Below are 20,663 nucleotides of genomic sequence, written 5' to 3'. Positions count from 1 at the left end.
TTTGGTAGCATTCCTTCCTGTTCAGTTTTTTGGAAAAGTTTGAACAATACTGGTATTAAATTTTTGAATGATTGGTGGAATTCACCTGAGCTTTTTGTTTTGGGGAGGTTTTCAATGGCTGTTTCCATTTTTTATTCTTTTTTTTTTTTGCAGTTTTGTATTGCTTCTAGGGTCATTATAGGTTGTTTGTGTGTGTTTTAGTTTACCAAAGGGCTTTGATGCAAAGTGCCATAAATGAGTTGACCTTTTAAAAGGGGATTTATTTGGCGTAAGAGCTTACAGTTCCAAGACTGTAAGATATCCAAATTAAGTCATCAGCAGTGATGGTTTCTCACCAAAGTCAGCTGTCACATGGTGAAACAAGATGGCTGTTGGTCTCTGCTAAGGTCTATGCCATCTTCAAAATCTCTCATCTCTCATCTCTCAGTGCTCAACTGAGGGCAACCAGGCATATAGTTTGTCTCTTTCCACGCATATAGCAGTCTCAGCTGCTCTGCTTTATTCCCAAGTTTAACTGCAAGCTATCAAGCATATGGCTCATCTTTCCCTGGGCCTCAGGTATTTGAGCCTCTTAGGAACGTTGCTCCCTACAGCTCAGCTGTGGGCAGAACTGGAGTCCTTTCTCTCAAAAAGCAGGATCAAATCTGGCAGTTCCCTTTTTCTGTTCCTCATTTTTATCCGACCTGGCAAGAGTGCAGAGACTAACCTGAGTCACGCCTCACTGATGTAGTCCAATTGAAAGGGTCTCACACCCACAGGAATGGATTCGTTCACAAACATAATCTTTCTCTTTTTAGTATTCATAAAATAATTTAACAATGCCACAGTATGTTTCTAGGGATTTGTCGCTTTCATCTGTGTTGTGTAGTTAATTGGCATGTTTTTAATTGACCTGTTTTGTGACCTAACATATGGTCTATTCCAGAGAAAGATCCAGAGTACTTGAGAAGAATGTATATCCTGCTCTTTTGGGGTGCGATGTTCTAATTATCTGTTAGTTTATTATTCATATTGTCCAAGCTCTCTGTTTCTTTATTGATCCTCTCCCCATTCCAGATGTTTTATCCAGTGATGAGAGTGGTGTGTTAAATTTTCCATCTATTATTGCAGTGGTGTCTCTTTCTCACTTGAGTTGTGCTAGTGTTTGCCTCATGTATTTTGGGGCACCCAAGTTAGATCCATAAATCTTTATTATTATTATTTCTTCTTGGTGAATTGCTCCCTTTATTCCTATGTAATCACCTTTTTGTCTCTTATATAACAGTTTTGCATTTAAAATCTATTTTGTTTGATATTAGTGTAGCTATTCCAGCTCTTTTTTAGGTTACTATTTGCAAGGAATATCTTCTTCCAACCTTTTACTTACAGCAAATTTGTGTCCTTGTTTCTGAGGTGACTCTCTTATGAGCTGCATATAGATGCCTCATATTTTTTTTAATCCATCTGCCAGTCTGTCTTTTTATTGGGGAATTCAATCCATTAATAGTCATTGTCATTACTGTAAAGGCATTACTTAATTAATCTATTTTATACCTTAGCTTTCCCACTGTCCATTTTCCATTTTCCTTTGTCTTACTGTTATCTGTCTTTTTACTCTTTCAGTTACTCTTACTAATAATCTTATTTTCTATGCTCTTTTTCAGGTTGTTCCACTACCTTTAGTATTTCTTGTAAGTCTGGTCTCTTGGTAACAAACTTTCTCTCAATTTCTGTTTATCTGTGAATATTCTAAACTCACCGTCATTTTTGAAGGGCAGTTATGCCATATAAAAAACTCTTGGCTGGCTGGCAGGTTTTTGGGTTTTTTTTGTTTTTTTTTTAGTATCTTAAATATGTTGTACCACTCCCTTCTTGCCTCCGTGGTTTCTGTTGAGAAATCAGTACTTAGTCTTACTGAACATCCCTTGTATGCGATGAATTGCTTTTCTCTTGCTGCTTTTAGAATTATATCTTTATGTCTGTCATTTGACATTCTGAGTAGTAGGTATCTCAAAGTATGTCTTTTTGGATTTGTTATGTTTGGAGTCTGTTGTACTTCTTGAATATTGAGATTTATGTTATTCATAAGAGTTGGGAAATTTTTGGCCATTTTCTCAAATATTCTTTCTTCCACTTTTCTGTTCTCTTTTCCACTGTGACACCTATAAACCATATATTTGTGCTTTTTGCTGTCATTCAATTCCCAGAGACACTATTCAATTTTTTTCCCATTTTTCCTCTTTACGGTCTATCTTTTCCAGTTCAGATGTTCTGTCCTCCAGTTCACTTTTTCATTCTATAGCCATTTCAGATCTGCGTATGCCTCTAATGCTTTGGTTTTGGTTTTGGTTTGGTTTTGGTTTTGGGGGGACCAGGCATTGAACCAGAGACCTCGTATGTGGGAAGCTAGCATTCAACTGCTGAAACATATTCGCTCCCCTGAGTTGGATTTTTTTTGTTTGTTCGTTGTTTTTTTTTTGTTTTTAGGCGACACCAGGGACAGAACCCAGGACCTCCCATGTAGGAAGCCAGCACTCAACCACTTAAGCCACATCCATTCTTACTAATGTATTTTTTTTTAACTTCTAATGTATTTTTAATCTCATCGTGTCTTTCATTCCCAGTAGATCTGTTACTCTTCTTTGCAAGTTTTCAAACTCTTCTTTGTGCTTACACACTGTCATCTTAGAAGGCAGCTATTGTGTCATCTTAATATTGTTTATCTCTTTAGGCATATTTTAATTCATTTACTTGAATTGATTTAGGAGTTTTATGTGAATGTCATTGATTAGTTGTCTCAAATCTTGTGTCTCATCAAAATTTTTAATATGTTCTTTTGACTGACCATATCTTCCTGTTTCTTATTATGGCTTGTAACTTTTTGCTGATGTCCAGGGATCTAATTATGTTGGTGAATTTACTCTGATGGTCAATTTCCCTCTGTTGCCTAATGGTTTTATTTCAGGGTTCTTCTTTAATATTTGGTTCTGCTCATTCTACACCTTTAAAATTGCCTCGTTTAAGTTTTTAAACCCACTATGGGGAGCAGTCCAGATAGAAGGAATCTTGGGATAGGAACATGAGAAACTCCAAAAAGCTTTTTCTTTTCTTTCACTTTCCTGATCTGCTAGCAGGTGGCACTCTTTCATGAACCTTTCCACAGAGGTGACTCTATATCTCCACTTCCCTGTGTTTCTGGGCCAGCTAGATCTGCGATTCAAAGCAAGGCCCTGCTGTCCAAACTCACTGAGCCTTCTGTCCCACCCTCCTTCCCAGGGAGCAAAACATCCATTCCCTTCTCAGTTGGCTGCTGTCAGCCATGGGTTTCAGCTTGAGGGTGAGGGATGGGTGCCATTCCCAGCCTCCAGTGCAAATAACTCCTGGCTTTTATTTCAGTGTCTTCACATTTTGTCCCTTTCCTTCCTGGATGATGTGTGCAGCACTCTCCTGGTGTGCAGATCCTCAAAGCAGTTCCCTTGGACAGCTTTTGTCCTTTCTCCATTGTTTCCATTGGCAGGGCTCAGAGATTTGACCCCTGCCAATCTACTCTGAAACCATCTTCCCAGAACTCCCCTAGTATGAATGTGTAGTTCACAGATGGAGCTGCTAAATAGGGATTAAATGAATGTAGGCATATTTGATAAGCTTCTCAAGGAAGAAAACTAACAAATTTTCTTTGTTGAATCTGAGAAGTCTAAAACGTAAAGATGGGAAGCGACTTGGCCCAATGGTTAGGGTGTCCATCTACCACATGGGAGGTCCGCAGTTCAAACCCTGGGCCTCCTTGACCTGTGTGGAGCTGGCCCATGTGCAGTGCTGATGCGCGCAAGGAATGCCGTGCCACGCAGGGGTGGCCCCGCGTAGGGGAGCCCCACGTGCAAGGAGTGTGCCCAATAAGGAGAGCCGCCCAGCATGAAAGAAAGTGCAGCCTGCCCAGGAATGGCACCGCACACATGGAGAGCCGACACAACAAGATGACGCAACAAAAAGAAACACAGATTCCCATGCCGCTGACAACAACAGAAGCGGACAAAGAAGAACACACAGCAAATAGACACAGAGAACAGACAACTGGGGCTGGGGGGGTGGGGGGAGGGGAGAGAAATAAATAAATAAATCTTTAAATATATATATATATATAACCTAAAGATAATGACAAGGAAAAATATAGCCATGTTACCTTTAGTGAGGCCATGTCAATATATTCTACCCATTTAGAACACCTATCAGCCTTTTGGTCTCTTAATTATGATCATACATAACCAAGGATTATCACACCTCTGAGCAAAGTGTCCATTAATGAAATTGAGAGTCAGTAACTACAAAAGGTGACGGAAACAATTTTTAAACTATCATTAATATCTTCAAAGATAGTTCAAAGATACTAGGACTTTGAATGAAGAATAATAAGGTACCATAAAAGAGAATCATTCCAAACACCAACAGTCCTCTTATTAATTAACATGTAGCAGAAATAAACTAAATAGAAGGATCAAATGATGAATCTGATAATATCTTGTTAGTGAGAGTATTAGAAATACAGAATGTCTGAAGACTTTATTAGGATAATTTAATATTATGTAAGTATTTTTAAATATGTGCCTTTTAATTTCCAAACAAGGATGGGGAGATCTGGAATATAAAAAAAAAAAATTAGAAAGAAGGAAGGGGGGAATATGATAGACAGAAAACAAAATGATTGAAATTACACACATATATATAAACAGATTATGCATAACTTAATCTATTAAGAGATAAACTTGTCAGCAAGGGAAAATCAGCTTTAAAGAGATATTATAATACAAATCAAACAAGAAGCTTGAAGATATTTAGAAAAAGCTATACTATACAAATACTGAGCAATATAAAACTTTTTTTAGCAATTTTAGCATAAACCAAAATCGAATTTAGGTAAAAAGGAATACTACATAATAAAATAATGCAATCCATAAAACTTAAAATATCCCATTAAAGAAGCTATAATAAATATATACTTGTGTACGCATCTCACAAAATTGTCTTAAAATACAGAAGTAAAAATACCAGGATTATAAGAAGAAATAGACATTCATATAGTGCTTCCGTTTATCACTGTAATGGAGCTCCTAGTTGGTAGACTATGGCAAGGGCAAAATAATGTGAAATAAAAACTGGAAGGAGTGAGAACTGCATTTTTAGTAAGTGTGGTAAGTTACAAGAGAAACAACTTAAGCATCATAGATGATGGATAAATGTGAGGTGGGGAAAGCAGACTTGGCCCAGTGAATAGGACATCCGTCTACCACATGGGAGGTCTGCGGTTCAAACCCCAGGCCTCCTTAACCCGTGTGAAGCTGGCGCATGCGCAGTGCTGATGGGCGCAAGGAGTGCCGCGCCACGGGGGGTGGAGAGCCACCCGGCGTGAAAGAAATTTCAGCCTGCCCAAGAATGGTGCCGCACACACGGAGAGCTGATGCAGCAAGATGATGTAACAAAAAGAGACACAGATTCCTGTGCTGCTGTCAAAAATAGAAGCAGACAAAAGAACATGCAGCAAATGGACACAGAGAACAGACAACCAGGGCGGGGAGCCAAGGGGAGAAAAATTTTTAAAATAAAATCAAAAGAAAAATGTGAGGTGGTATATTCCTACAAGTATTACACAGTGATTTAAAATGGATGAATTAGAACCTCATGATTCAGCATGGATAAACCTCAAGAAAATGTTTAGAATAATAAGTTTCAGGATTACATTGTAATATATACTGTTGTGTTTTTCCTGAGTGGGATATTTTATTTCAGCTTGCTCACTGAACGATGGATGAAGTAAAAAATTCTGTTATTAAGAGATTTTAAAACACCATTAAGGGAAGCGGTCTTGGCCCAAAGGACAGGGCGTCCGCCTACCACATGGGAGGTCCACAGTTCAAAACCCGGGCCTCCTTGACCTGTGTGGAGCTGGCCCACACACAGTGCTGATGCATGCAAGGAGTGCCGTGCCACGCAGGGCTGTCCCGGCGTAGGGGAGCCCCACACGCAAGGAGTGCGCCCTGTAAGGAAAGCCACCCAGCAGGAAAGAAAGTGCAGCCTGCTCAAGAATGGCACCACACACACGGAGAGCTGTTGCAAGATGACGCAACAACTAAAAAAAGAAGCACAGATTCCCCGTGCAACTGATAAGGATAGAAGCGGTCACAGAGGAACACGCAGCAAATGGACACAGAGAGCAAACAACTGGGGATGGGCGGGTAAGGGGAGAGAAATAAATAAAAATAAATCTTTAAAAAAAATGAAATGAAAACACCATTAAGCTTATCATTCAGACATGTTCTGAACCCTGGACCTACCCAACAAAGAAAATACACAGTTTTGAAACAAAAAGAAGCATTTATAAAAACTGGTCACTCATTAGGTTTATAAACTATTTATAAACCCTGAAATGTTTCTCAATTCAATTAGGGTTTTATTTCATTGATATAATAAGTCTGAAAATACATTGTATGGTTGCTGCAAATGCCCCATAATGTGCCATTGGGGAATAAGAGATCTTGTGTTTTGGCAGCTGTTATTGTGACCATGACCTGCATTCCAGGGGTCCCAAAGTTGAGTATCCCAAATCAGGGCTTTTTTAAAAAAGATTTATTCATTTAGCCTGCTCCGCACGTGCTTCAGCATCTGCTAGCTTGTTGCATCTGCTCGTTGCGGCAGGGGCAGCATCTGCCTGTCTTCTTTTAGGAATTACTGGGACCCGAATGTGGGACCTCCTGTGTGGGAGGTGGATGCCCAACTATTGAGCTACATCTACTTCCCAACTCAGGGCATTTTGTCCAATTTCCAAAAGCAAGAAGGAGAGAGAACAAAGGGAATGTGGTTAAGAGAAAAAGACCAATGATACTTTCCGAACCTCTCCAACAGCTTTCTAGGAGTCTCCTTATCGGCCAAAACTCTAAGTTCTGCCCACCACCACTGAGAAAAGCTGGGAAATGCATTTAAAAGCAGTAAACCTTACTTACTCTTTAAAAAGAAATCTATGCTCCCTGAGTAGAGAAAGAGAAAAAAAATGAATATTGCCAGACAACTGACAAAATTGGCCACATTAGCCCAAAATGAACATTGTAATAGGTAGCACAAATAAACATCATATGAAGACCACATCCTCTGACCACAGTACAGTCAAAACATGACATCAGTAACAACAAAATGACAAAAAAGTATCACAGAACATACTACCTTGCATCTAAATAATGTCACTTTGGAAATGAAACCGTATTTAAGTGGATTGTAAAGGAAATAACCAAATATCAAAATTTATATGAAATTTATATTAAAGATCACAGAAGGATATTCATCATATAAGAAATTAGAAAATAATGAATTATGGTTCCAATTTAAGGATGAGACACTGATAAAGGCAATGGCAACAATAATTAGTGTTTTTCTCCTACTAGGTACTCACTTTTGCCCAGTAAGAAAAAAGTTGGAACTGAAGCCTTCTTCATATTTATTACAATCAGAGTCTTCCTCCAAAGGGCAGGCTCGTGTAATTTAAGGGTTGTGTATTCAAAGAGGTCTTTCCCACATTCCTTATAAAAAGTGTCTTATTTAACCAGTGTGGTTTATTCTCTGGACTACCAATCTGAGACAATATTGAGGGTTTTTCCACGTTTCTCAGATTAATAAGATTTCTCTCCAGGGTGAGGACAAATGTCTACTAAAGATGAATGAAGATTAGAACCTTTCCTCAGAGCTTACCTTCTTGGGTTTCTTTTCAGTGTGAGTTCTCACATTTCTGTAAGACACAAGAATTCCAGGAAGACTTTCCCATGTACATTAATACATACTGCTGCCTTCCTTGTACAGTATGTTGAAAAATTTAATGAACATTTTCCCACATTCCTTTGATTGTAGGGCTTCTCTCAACTATGAATCCTTAAATGTATTTTAAGTCCAGCAGAATTAACAAACACTTTTTCTGTTCCTCATATTTATAGGGTTTCTTTCCAATGTGAGTCCTGGTATATTCAGTAAGTTTTTTGGAGCTAATAAAGGCTTTCCCACATTCCTTACCTTCATAGGACTTCTTCACAATGTACTTTCTTAAATTTTTATTAAGGTATAAGGCATATTTAAAGGCTTCCCCACATAGCTTACACTCATGGGATTTCTCTCTGGTATGAATTTTCATGTGTCTCATAAGAGAGGACTGATAAAACCTTTACCACAATTACCATGTTTATAGTTTTTCTTGCCAACAAGAAACACGTGAAACAGGATTTGGGCAAAGGTCTTTCCATATTGATTATTCTCGTTATTTGTCTCTGTAATATAGTCTCCTCTGCACAACATGGTTTCAGTTATTTCTGAAGGTTATTCCCACATTTATTAGGTTTGTAAGTTTTCTTTCTGATGTGAGAACTCCTGCATGTTGTAAGGGACAAGTCTTCGCTGACAGCTCTTCCAAATTGATTCCATTCATGAATGTTCACCCCCATATGAATTTTGTTGTGTATATGAGACACATTGTTCTGAGTTTCAGCCCATGTGCTTGATTTCTGCTGTGAGTCCTCTTACACTGAATAAATGGAATGTTTTGCCATAAGGCTCTGCCATATTCATTGTTTTCACAGATTTTCTCATTATTTTTGAAGGCAGAATTATGTTTCAAAATATTTGAGTCACATTTGCAGGTGTACTTTCTTGTGAAATTTCCCTCTGAAAGAGCACACTTTGAGCTAGGTTGAGAGTTATCCCTTATTTAATGGCATTCATAGACTCTTAAGAAGAGACTTAGCTTTTTCTTGGGCAAATGCAGCTTGCTTCAGATGTTTCGGCTCCTCTATTTTGTGGCATTTCCAGTTTTCTCCTAATGCATAGCACTGGGAATCATTGCTCATGAGACATAGTCTGTCTGCTCCATGGAATGTTTATGTAGCAAAAATATCCTGCTGAGGAGTTGAGTCTCTGGTTTTAGGTTGAGTCAGCCGGTCATTTCCCCAGTGCTTTCTGTGGCTCTGTGGGTGGAGCAGCCCAAGAGTGCAGCAGGTAAGAGTGGTGGAACTGGAAAAGAAGAGTCAGAAATGAAGAGGACCCCAGGAATGGAAGGCAGGCAATTGCAACTCATTCTCCTGCAGGTACCTGCCAGAGCACCAGGCCTGGCATTTTGCATCAGCTTTGCAGCCCCTTCTCAAATGGATGGCCCATAATATACTATTTATGTAACTTGAAGACTAAATATTTCTTAAACATTTTTAACTAATAGTATAAACATGCATGAAATGAAAAAAATAAAGAATAGTGGTTATCTCTGGTTAGGAAAGAGTGTAATTGAACAAGAGAGGTATACACAGGGACCTCAACTATTTATTATTTCCTTTACTAAAAAACTGAACAAATATGGAATATGTTAAGATGAAGAGTGAGCATACTTATTAAAATATTTTTTAAATACTTCACAACAAAATATCAAAGAAACAAAATAAAATGCATTTCACTTTCTTGAGCAGGAACACCACCCCATCCATCCCCCATTGACTAAATGTAATCCATCTTATTAGTAAAGTAGTTTTAAAAAGCAAGAAGCCAAAATTATCTTTTAGTAACTAGGGAAGCAAAAGTAAAACAGAGGGACAGGTTTCATCTTTTGGTTTTTACATTTGGTTAAAAAAAAAAACAAACACAATTTGTTTTGGAACAAGAGTAAAATCAAAATGGTAACTATTTTGAGATACAGAATTGTTAGATATTTGTGGAAAATTGATTTAATATACATGTAAAACATCATGTTGATTTCATTTTTAAGAGAACTTAACTTGTAATTGGTTCATTATCATTAATATTTCAAGATCTCTGTGTCTTACAGAGATAGACCTCAGAAAGTCTCCAGAAATTTCATACATAGAAAAAAATGTTTCAAACTGCAGATCTTTCTATTACTCCTGATTTCTCATGTCTTCATTTTCAGGCCTGTCAGCTCCTGTACCCAGAGGTCGAAAGGGGAAGAAAGTAAAGACTCAGACAAGTTCATTTGATATACAAAAAGCAGAATGGCTTCGAAAATATAATCCTGAGCAGCTACTTCAAGATGATGGCTACAAAAAGCACATAAAACACCACTGTAATAAGTAGGTCGTGGGGTACTTCTACCACAGTTCTTTGATTTATCTTTTCTGAATTTATTAATCTTCTTAAAGCATGCTCATTAGTGAATAGATACAGCATGGTCTAGGACCAGTAGTAATCTTAAACTTATAGGGTATCCTTTGATAAATTGTGGTACCTTTTATGTCACTGTTTTCATCAACAGAGAGATAAATAAAACTAATCTTTAAATGATCTCAGTATATCATTTTTTTAGTCAGCTGTTGTATTTTATTAAACAATAAAATAATTTTTAAAAATCATAGAACTGTGCAACAGAGTGAACCCTAAGGTAAACTATGGGCTTTGGTTCATTAATATGAACAAATATACTATATTATTGCAAACTGTAAAGAAAGAACTGCGAGGTAGGAGACAGGTGTAATTGAGAACTCCCTTTGTTCTTTCTATATGATTTTTCTATAAACCTACAACTGCAATGAAATTTTTTTTAAATGTTGATACCTGGAATGCAGATTCATCATACATTCTCCCGAAATCTTATGTCTTTATAATAATACTGTCACAAATCTTAGAAAATAATTAAATCTCTGTCTCCTCAATTACAGAAACTTTGGATGTGTAAGACTTAAAAGTATATTCTTTTAAAAATATGTCAACCGAAAAGTTTGTAAATGTTAAAATTAATTAATGTTACAATGAATTAAGCAAACTTTTATTGAAGCATAGATTGTGGTACAGAAATACATTTCAACTGATTTAAGTTCAACACCGTGAAGGGAAAATTTATGGTACCAAAATTTCCCCTCCTCTGTTCCACTTAGATTTAGAGTACTATCCAATCTACAGTTTTCATTTTCCTAGGATTTTTCCCATACAAATTTGTGCACTTTATCAACGTTAGGTAGACTTATCCTTTAAAAAACAAACAAAAAACAGACCTCAAGCCAACAAATGTCATCAGATCTGCTGGAATACTATTCAAGAGCAAAATCCACTTTGAGTATTGGTCCTAAAGAAACTAGAGCACCAAACCATTAGGTGCTGTTTACAGAATAACAAACTGGTTAAAATATATTGACTGACTGCTTCTTTACTGAAACATTGAACAGTGTTCTTAAAATAAGTCAAAACTCTTCCACCCACTTGATTTCAAACCAAGTAGATTTTGTTTAGAAACACTTAAAAATAGGTGTTTCATATATCAATTCAGAAGGAATAACACATCACAACACCAATACAGAAAGAATAAAAAAATATTGACAGGGAGAATTACAAAATATAATTAGGTTTACTGTCTCTCAGCTACTAAAATCCCACAATATACAAATATAGTTTAAAAGATGCTTACTCTTGACAAGAATCTGTCATTTTTCAATAATTGACTATTTTAGAATTTCATGTTATGTTTTATGAATAGCTTTCTGCTTCACTGTGAATACCTGAATAACCTCAACAGCTCTCATTCTGATCAGTCACTTCATTTATCCTCTGAAATCATGGTGAAAGGAATAGATGAAATCAGAACACTAGCATATGTTTCACAAAGTCACAGAACTTCAAGTCACAGGATAGGTTAGAAAACACATTGATTTTACTTTGAACCAAAGCTTTCAGTGTATTATTCAGTGTATAATTAATTATTAATTTGTGGAAATGGCTGCCAAATTAAAAGTTAAGTGAATGATCCATGCTGACTTGATGACTCCAGTACCTTTCAGCTAACTCTCCCAATTAAATTTTGTGATAAACACCACTTACACTACTTAGCAAATTAGTAAAGGCCTGATGCTCATGATAAGCTAATCTTATTTACTGACTTAGTGGGGAACACAGCATGGTTTAAGATTTTTATACAGTTCTGCCCATGTACCCTATTCTAAGACTATAGTACTCTAATGTTTATTTTTGTCACCCTCTGTCAATTAAAAAGGAGACCAAATTTACTTGACCTTAATGGAAAATTGGGACCAGTGTCCACTCCGCTTTCTCCTCTGGGTGTGAGACTATATAAACCTACAGTGTAAGAGAGTATTGCTTGGGTTGTGAGCGGAAGGAAGAGAGAGCAATGTTAAAATGGTTCACAAAATGAATAATTGCAGTCATTTTCTTTATAGGACTTGTTAAAAACAACTTTAATTGCTGTTGCTTAAAACCATCTGTATGAAGTAGAAATTGATTTCAATAACATTAGTAGAGAATATGTTTTAGAAAGTGGAGGCAATTGAATGTAAAATTCAGGCAGCAATTTAATAGCACAATCACAGATGGTTATACTGAGTCCAACCCCTAATGAGGATCAAATCCTTGTCTGTGGGGAATTTTGGATGAACCTGGAGAAATACTGTACTATGCATAAACCAAATTGAATTATTTCCACAAGTCTGAAGTTTCATACGGTAAACATTTTTTTCTTATGTGCACTTCAGTGTCACAGCAAGAGCGACATAGAATACCTAAACACAGAAGAAAGCATTCATGGAAGATATCTAATTCCTTGATAAAATAATGCATACAACAATTAAAAGTGATTACAACTAGGCCTTTCTACATCTACAAGGTGGTGGTTATGGAAACCATGGTCCCTGCTATCAATATCTAGAAAAGAGCCACTATCTTCTTCCATAGTATTCTCTTTTTTCATTTTTTCTTCACCTCTGCTTTTCTTGCTGATTCTTAGCAAAGCTGGTAGAAACAAACTTGTAATCATTGAACATAGCACTCCAGCAATCAGGACATTTAAAACCTGTCTTCTGGGGAGAAGAAAGTACTATGCAACATTTAGAGCTCTGATTTACAAACAAGGTGGTCATGAATTTTCCTGGCTTGAAGACTTCCACAACTTTCTTGATCAGGTCATCATAGGAGGTCTGACTTAATTTTGTTTCAAAGCTAACATAAGAAAATTCTGGTTCTGGAGTGATGTGAAGAGTCCAATAAGTTCCATCTGATTTTATTCTGTTCATTAAATATGCACAAAAATTGAAAAGTATGGCATCAATAACAGAACCTGATATCAGGTCATGAATTCCACTCTCATGAGGGGCATCCTTTGCAGTAATACCATTTTTGATGTAGAATTGGTCCATAACTGCTGGGTCAAGCTCACTCATCAGAATTTCTAGGGTTTGATCTGGCTGACTGATTACAAACTACCTGGGAAATCCAGAGCATGTAAGTACCAAGTCAGAATTCGTCTGTCCCATACAATATGTTGCTCCATTTGGAAAAATTATATTTAGAAATTATTTCTTCTGGAAATTATGATGTGGATGTCCTTGGTGAGAAGGCTTCATGAAATTCTTAAGAGAATAAAAGAAGCTTTCATTGAGCCAAACCCACTGTAATCCCCAGCAAGTTTCAACAGGGGAACCAGTGCTTTCAGTAAGAGTGTAGTATCACATGTCTTCAAGATGAAATGTGTCTTGGAGACAAACATGCTACTCTTACTTAGGCTTCTTGCTTGCTACTTTTTTTCACACTTACAACTAAATACTGCACATCCTTCAAAAGTATGTCCCACTCAGATCTTGGGATGGTGTGAAGATCCCCACGTTCTTGTTTTTCATTGGGCTGCTGCTGAGAGAACCAAACCTCCAACAGCTTCTTGGTCCCTTTGAAAAATGTGCAGCTTCCATCACTGTGAGACTAGCAAACAACCAACAACCACAGCGAATCAACTGAATTAAGTCTTTTATCACACTGCTGCAGAATGTTCCAGCTGTGTTACTAAAGTTCAGGTTCCATTTTTTCTTTTTTTTCTTATAATTTTATATTAACTTTTTTTTAAAGGATTAATAAACTTTCCTAGCCTTTTTTTGTGGGCAAAAATTGAAATCTGAGTCTGTTGGAAATAAGAGGCAGATACAGTTCAGTTTCTTGTAGTCCTCTGCTTCCCTGTTACAGAGAGTAAAGCACGCAATAGCTAATGTTGCCAGCTGTACTGTGTAAACAGGATCTCCCTATATCTTACTTGGATAGTAAATAATGATGATTGTGAAGATTTTAGAGGTACCTATTTTATACATGTGGTATTAATGAAATTTGTTTAATCAAAAGTTATTTCATTATAAAAATTGTGTATATAAATTCTTCCCTAATTTTAACATGATAGATGAATTGTTTATAATGATTAATATCTTTTTATTTTTCCTTATTTTTAGAGTTTTGCTTCGTGTGAGAATGCTGTATTATCTAAAGCAAGAAGTCATTGGGAATGAATGTCAGAAAGTATTTGATGGAGTTGATGCAAGGTAAATTAAAAAACATATTTTATTAACTTTTCAGTAACATGATGAGACAAAAATTATATGCCCAGAAGTTGGCATATTAGATGACTCCTTATTTGATATGGTGGTTTGGAGCTGTAGGTATCCCAGAAAAACATATTCTTAAACTTTAATCCATTCCTATAGGTGTGAACACATGGTAGATAGGACATTTTGATGAGGCTGTTTCAGTTACGATGTGGGCCACCTCAATCAGGTTGGGTCTTAATCCCATTACTCAAGTCCTTTATAAGCAAAATGAAATTTAGACAGAGAGAAAGCCACAGGGAGCAGCCAGAAACTGACATCAGTGGAACCTAGAAGAAAAGGAAGAGCCCAGCAGACATTGTCACATGCTTTGCCATGTCAAGCTTGCCATGACAAGCTAAGGACCAAGCATCACTGGCACCTGGCCCCAGAATTCCACAAGCTTCAGGGAGAAAGTATCACCTTGGTGATGCCTTGATTTGGACTTTTTCCCTAACCTCAAAACCATGAGTCATTAAATTCCCATTGTTTTAGCCAGACCATTGCATGGCATTTGCTTGAGTAACCAAGGAGACTAAAACTTTTGATAAAACTCAGAAGTAGTAAAATTCACTGAACTTAGAAAATTAACTCTTGCCAAATTGCCTTTCTTCTATTACTCTCATCTTTTGTCCTGTCATTAAAAGCTATAACAGTAATAATATCAGGAATGATGTCTAATCTTGATGCCAATAAAGCAGTTATAAATTTGATAACTCCTTTATTCAGTCATTCCTACAAAACATTTTTTGAGCATTTACTATGTCCCTGGGACTGTAGATACAAAGACAAGAAACACAGTCCTTATCCTTAGGAAGTTTATGGTCTGTGGTGAGGAAAAAATAGACAAACAGCTATACTGCACTGTTATGAGTGTTTTGATGTATGTATGGGATACTAGGGAAGTGCCACTAGAAATATTCTATTTCTGTCTTCAGCTCTGTCTTTAATGCTTAAAGTAATGTTTACCATTCCTTCTTCTCCCCCATTTTCTATAGCAACTTTTTATCCCCCATTTTCTATAGCAGCTGTTTAAATCTCCTATCTGCTTACCTTAACCCACTACCCTATTCCCTCCTCTCAGCAATTTGTAAGGAAAATATACGCAAGCCATTAAATAAATTCCTACACCTTCCTGCTAACAAATTAAAATATAACTTTCCTGTGCATATCCTTTTCCTCTTCCCTTTTATTACAGTGCAAGAGATTTTATGAAGACTGACTTCTCTGTCCACATATATGATCCATCAAACAGCCTACTCTCCGCTCCTTATCTATAATCATCTTTTTTTTCTTCCCACTTCAGCCACATATTTACTTGGTCATAAACTTGATCTTGCCATTACCAGTAATGGCATTCACAGTCTCTTAAATCTCAGTTTCACCATCACTACTTTCCTTCCAGCATACTTATCTTGGTATTTCCATCTGAAATTCTCTAATCTCAGGAAGACCTTACCAATTAACTACTCACTGTCCATAACCACTTTCCTGCCCTGTCTTTTGTCATTCCACTTAGATTCTACAGTCCAGCATTTGCTCACTAAACTCCTTAATTAATTCTTCGTCTGGCTTTCCTGTTTTACCACCTGGTACAACCCTAACTCAAGTTAAACTCTTTGCTTCTTGGCTGTACCCCAGCATCTGAATTTTGCTAGAGAAAAAAAGCAAGCCATGCTAAATGGACTCACTTCAAATTTATAACCATAAATTTGAAATGAGATTAAACACTGAGACTGTTTAATTGCTGTGGTAGTAAGTTCATTTTCTTAGTCTTTAAGAAGACCATTTCACATCTCTTTCCTCACACCATCTTTCTGTCCAGCTCTGAAAAAATGACCTTGCTACATATTTCCTGGAGAAAATAGATACAGTCAGACAAGAGCTATCTTCACTTCTACGTGTATGTGTATCCACCTGTTCCATCCCTCAGGACAGAGTAGGAATGTCCTTCCTAAAGCAACCTTTGTACCCTGGAGCTTATCTCTTCTTACTTTTAATCCCATAGTAATCATCTTTGTTTCCTGAATCATCATATTTCCCTCATTCCTGGATCATTCCCCTGGCATACATACACTTGGGGGTAAAATAAAAAGGAATCTCCCTTAATATACATCGTACTGTTCCATTTCTCTGCTCATTGTTCACAAGAAAATCCTTACAAGAGTTGTCTGTTTACTGTCTCTACATCTTTACCTTTCATTTTCTCTTCAACCCATTCCAATTAACCTTTCATTTCTACTATCCCACTGAAAGGATTTCCTAAGAAGACCACTAATGATATACATTATGATATGTTCTCTAAACTTACCCTACCTCTTCCTCCTCCTTGAAATGCTACCTTCGGTGGTCATCCATGCTACTGTACCCATCTGGTTGTCCTTTTTCTCACTAGTTATTCCTTCTTATTCTTTCCTATCTCTTCTCTAACAGATCTCTAAATGTTGGATAGACCAAGAACTCAGTTCTCTAAACTCTCATCTCTGTCAGTACAGTACTCTGTCCTTAAGTGAGCTAATATGTTCTCATCATACCAAATATGATCCATAAACAGTTGAGGTTGAGATTTGCATATTTATCCCAGACCATTCCCCTGAACTCTTAAGCTCTAAGTCAACTGTTACCCAACATTTCTACTTGAATGTCTGAATGAAATCTCAAACTTCTTTGTTCTCTCCCAAATCTACTACTTTCCTATCCTTTTCCCTTTCCCCTCCCACAATGCCTTTTCCATCTCAGTCATTGTACCAACCAGTTACCCTGGCATCTTTTTTTTTTTTTAAGAAAGTACCAGTGATTGAACCCAAGACCTCACACATGGGAAGCAGGCCCTCAAACCACTGAGCTAAACCCACTCTCCCTGTCATCATTCTTGATTCCTCCATTTCCCCCATACTGTGCTGGAAGACCTGTTAGCTAGACAAATTATAAGCCAAATTTGACCAGTATTCACTATCTCAGCTAAATTCCTAGTCTGAGCGACCAGTGTCTCATGTTTAGACTTCTACAGTGTCATTCTAACTGGATTTCTCTGTCTCTACTTTTGGTCCTCTCCTTAAAACCCTTAAAATGACAGATGACTTCTCATTTCTCTTAGAATAAAATCCAGATTCCATGGCATGGCCTACAAAACCCTACATATTTTTCTGTCATTTTTTCACTCTCTCTTTAGACCAACAGTGCTCTGGCCAACAGGCCTTTCTGTGCCTGAAACATGTCAAGCTCATTCTAGTACAAATCCCTTCCCCCAGATCTTCCAAGAACCACTTTTTCTAATCATTTAAGTCTCAACACAGAGGAGGTTGTTATGGGAGGAGTGGGGTAAGGGGGGTGGGAGGGGTATATGGGGACCTCATATTTTTTTAATATAACATTAAAAATAAATAAAAACAAAGAAATTTTTTTTAAAAAGTCTCAACACAAGTATTATCTCCTCAGATAGTCCTTCCTTGCCCACCCTTGCTAAAGCAGTCCCAGTCACTCATTACTACCTCATCTTATTTTATCTCATTCATAATGGCTCTTATCCAAAATTACATTATTTACTTCTATTTTTTTGTCTTTAGCCTCTCAGTAGAATTTAAACTCCTTGAGGACAGGTGTACTGTCTTATTAATCATTATGTTCTTGGTCCCCAGAATCTGGGACATAATAAGTACTCAGTAAATATTGGTTGAGTAATTGACTCCTCTTTTTTCACTTGTGATTTCCCAGAGACTGCTGTCTATGGATGATTCCTTCATTTTCTTCCTTTATTAATATCTCTCCCTTGCCCTCTCACCCTCTCTCTCTCTCTAGTGCTTGCTCTCTCCCCCTCCCTCCCTCTCATTTGGATTTTAACATGTTTACATTCTTATTCATCTTAAGACATGCACACTTAAAACATTTAGATCCAATATCCCTTCAACAACCACTTTATTGTTCTCATTGACTTCACAGCCTAAATTCAGCTTCTGCCTAACCACCCTATATACCACTTCAAGAAGATCATCACCATTTTTGCTGCTAATCCAAATGGATATGCTTCAGTATTTCTTACTTTACTTTTACTAACCACTTCCTTTTTTAAAAAAATGCTTCTGTAATACCATTCCCCAATAGTTTTTCTTTCAGCTTTTTGCTTGCTGCTTTTTAGACTTTTTGCTCATACATCCTGATGTTCTAAAGAGTCTTCACATCGGTCCTCTCTTCTAATCACTCACTTTAACTCATCTTGAATCTTCTTGTCTTTTTTGAGGCTTCAGTTTTTTTCTCTATGATAATGTCTTCCAATTCTCTAGCTCCATCCCACATTTCCCTTCAGAACTTCTAATCTATACTTCCCAGGTACACCATGATTATTCTTGCCTCTAAGCATTTGCATTCTTGCCAGATCATTCTCTTCTCCCTTCCCTCCATTCTCACTATATCCTTGCCCAGCTAACATCTGCTTAACCTTTCATGACCTTTCAAGTTTGGGTTAAGTACATACCCAGAACACTTTCTCAAAGCATTCATCACATGGTTTCTCATGTGCCTCTTTAGGGCCAAGTCTATTTTATTCATTATTGACACATGATAGATGCTGTTTAATATATATATATTTTAAAGAATGATATAACCTGGGAAAGTTATTGGAAGTTTTATGCAGGAGGTGGCAAATAAACTGAGATGAAAATCAACACAGGAGGACATCTACCTTATTATATCCCTTTCCTTAGCCATCACAAACACCTAACATGGAAATGGCACTTATATTTAAACTATGAGTTGTATACTGTTTGCTTTTTCTTCTTTATAAGCAGGGAAACCTTATAACTCAGATAATAATTACAGTGTTTTCAGCAAAGAGTGCTAACTGATGTTTGACAAGGGGAACTCTCTGGCCTCCTCCTCTCCCCACTCAGGGATTCTATCCCCAGTGTTCTTTCCTTTATCTTTCAGTGTTTATGCTTTGTTTAGTAACACTTGAGAACTTGCAGAGAAATATCTTCTAGATACATAATCTCTTTTTTTACTTTTCCTTTTATTCTCTCCGTATTTTTCTATACTACACTAAGAAATATTTATATTCTGTCCCTTCTGTTTTTAAACAAAAATAGACATGATAAGGTGTTCATTTAAAGGGCTGGCAAATCCCTTTAAGAATCTACAAAAGGTCTCTTTGTTTACATCTCCTTATTCTTTTGGTTAAAAGCTTTTTCTTCTGATAAAACATTTGTGAAAAATAAAAGTTAATCAATTTTTGTGTTTAGTTATAAAATTTTTGTCTTTTTATTGCCAATGTCTTTTATTTCAGCTATGTTAGAAATTAAGTATTGAGTTCAGTGGACTAGCCTAGGACCATATTGGCCATTTATCAGTTTTTATTTGAAAATGTATTTTGAGTTTCCAAACACAACCGATTTACAAATAAACTTTCACCACACAACTTATTCTTAAGTGGGAAACTCCCTGTTTCTACAAATCTATAGTTCTGTAAAATTTTAATGCCAAGGTAAGAAGATGAAATTCTACTTAATATAATTTGTATTATGTTTTATTATATCTATTTCTTTACAAAGAACAATAATAAGTACAGAGATTGAATTGGTTATCAAAAACCTCCCAAACAAAGAAAACTCTAGAACCATATGATTTCACTGTCAATTTTACCAAACATTCGAAGGAAAATTAACACCAGTTCTTCTCAAACTCTTCCAGAAAAATGAAGACTAGGGACAATTTCCTAATTGATTCTCTGAGGCCAGCATCACCCTAATATCAAAGCCAGTAAGAGATACCATAAGAAAAGAAACCACATCATTATCCCATACAAATATAGATGCAAAAATCCTCAGCAAAATACCAGCAAACCAATACAACTCCACATTAAAAGGATTATGTTGTATCTACCTATGATTGACTGATTGATAGAGAGATGATACATAGATAGATGGATAGTTAGATAGATAAATGCATACATAAATATAGCAAATGAGCAAATATAAAATGTTAAAAGTTGGTGGGTCTAGATATCAGGGTGGGGGTTATGTTAGAGTTCTCTAGGGGTTTTTATGTTCTTTTTGCAACTATCCTTTAAGTGTTTCAAAATTAAAAGTTTTTTAAAAATTGATACTTATTTGCTAATCATTGTCAGATATTAACTATACACTGTTGAAGAGACAAAGGCTTACAGCACTATTTTTAAGAAGTGAACATTTCAATTGATTTTTGTCTGTTGATCCTATAACCTGCCAATTTGCTGAATTCATTTATTAGCTCTTACAGTTTTCTTGTGATTTCCTTTGGATTTTCCATGTATATGATCATGTTATATGCAAACAGATTTTT

The 20,663-nt window shown here is 36.6% G+C and overlaps 1 protein-coding gene and 1 pseudogene across 15 annotated transcripts in view; one reads left to right on the top strand and one right to left on the bottom strand.

Moving 5' to 3' along the window:
* Nucleotides 1–20,663, top strand: part of CHD9 (chromodomain helicase DNA binding protein 9) — a 330,078-nt gene that overhangs the window by 248,759 nt on the left and 60,656 nt on the right. For all 15 annotated transcript variants that reach the window (XM_058280018.2, XM_058280021.2, XM_012523904.3 and 12 more), the window contains 2 exons: nt 9,920–10,079; nt 14,220–14,309. In XM_058280018.2, the coding sequence (XP_058136001.1) occupies nt 9,920–10,079; nt 14,220–14,309 (250 nt within the window). The remainder of the gene's footprint in view (nt 1–9,919; nt 10,080–14,219; nt 14,310–20,663) is intronic.
* LOC139436908 (S-adenosylmethionine decarboxylase proenzyme 1-like) lies at nt 12,708–13,279 on the bottom strand (annotated as a pseudogene).

This window comes from Dasypus novemcinctus, chromosome 18 (assembly GCF_030445035.2).
Source record: "Dasypus novemcinctus isolate mDasNov1 chromosome 18, mDasNov1.1.hap2, whole genome shotgun sequence".
Taxonomy (NCBI): domain Eukaryota; kingdom Metazoa; phylum Chordata; class Mammalia; order Cingulata; family Dasypodidae; genus Dasypus; species Dasypus novemcinctus.
Note: the sequence above shows the minus strand (reverse complement) of the source record. Positions and strands in the feature narration are given on the sequence as shown.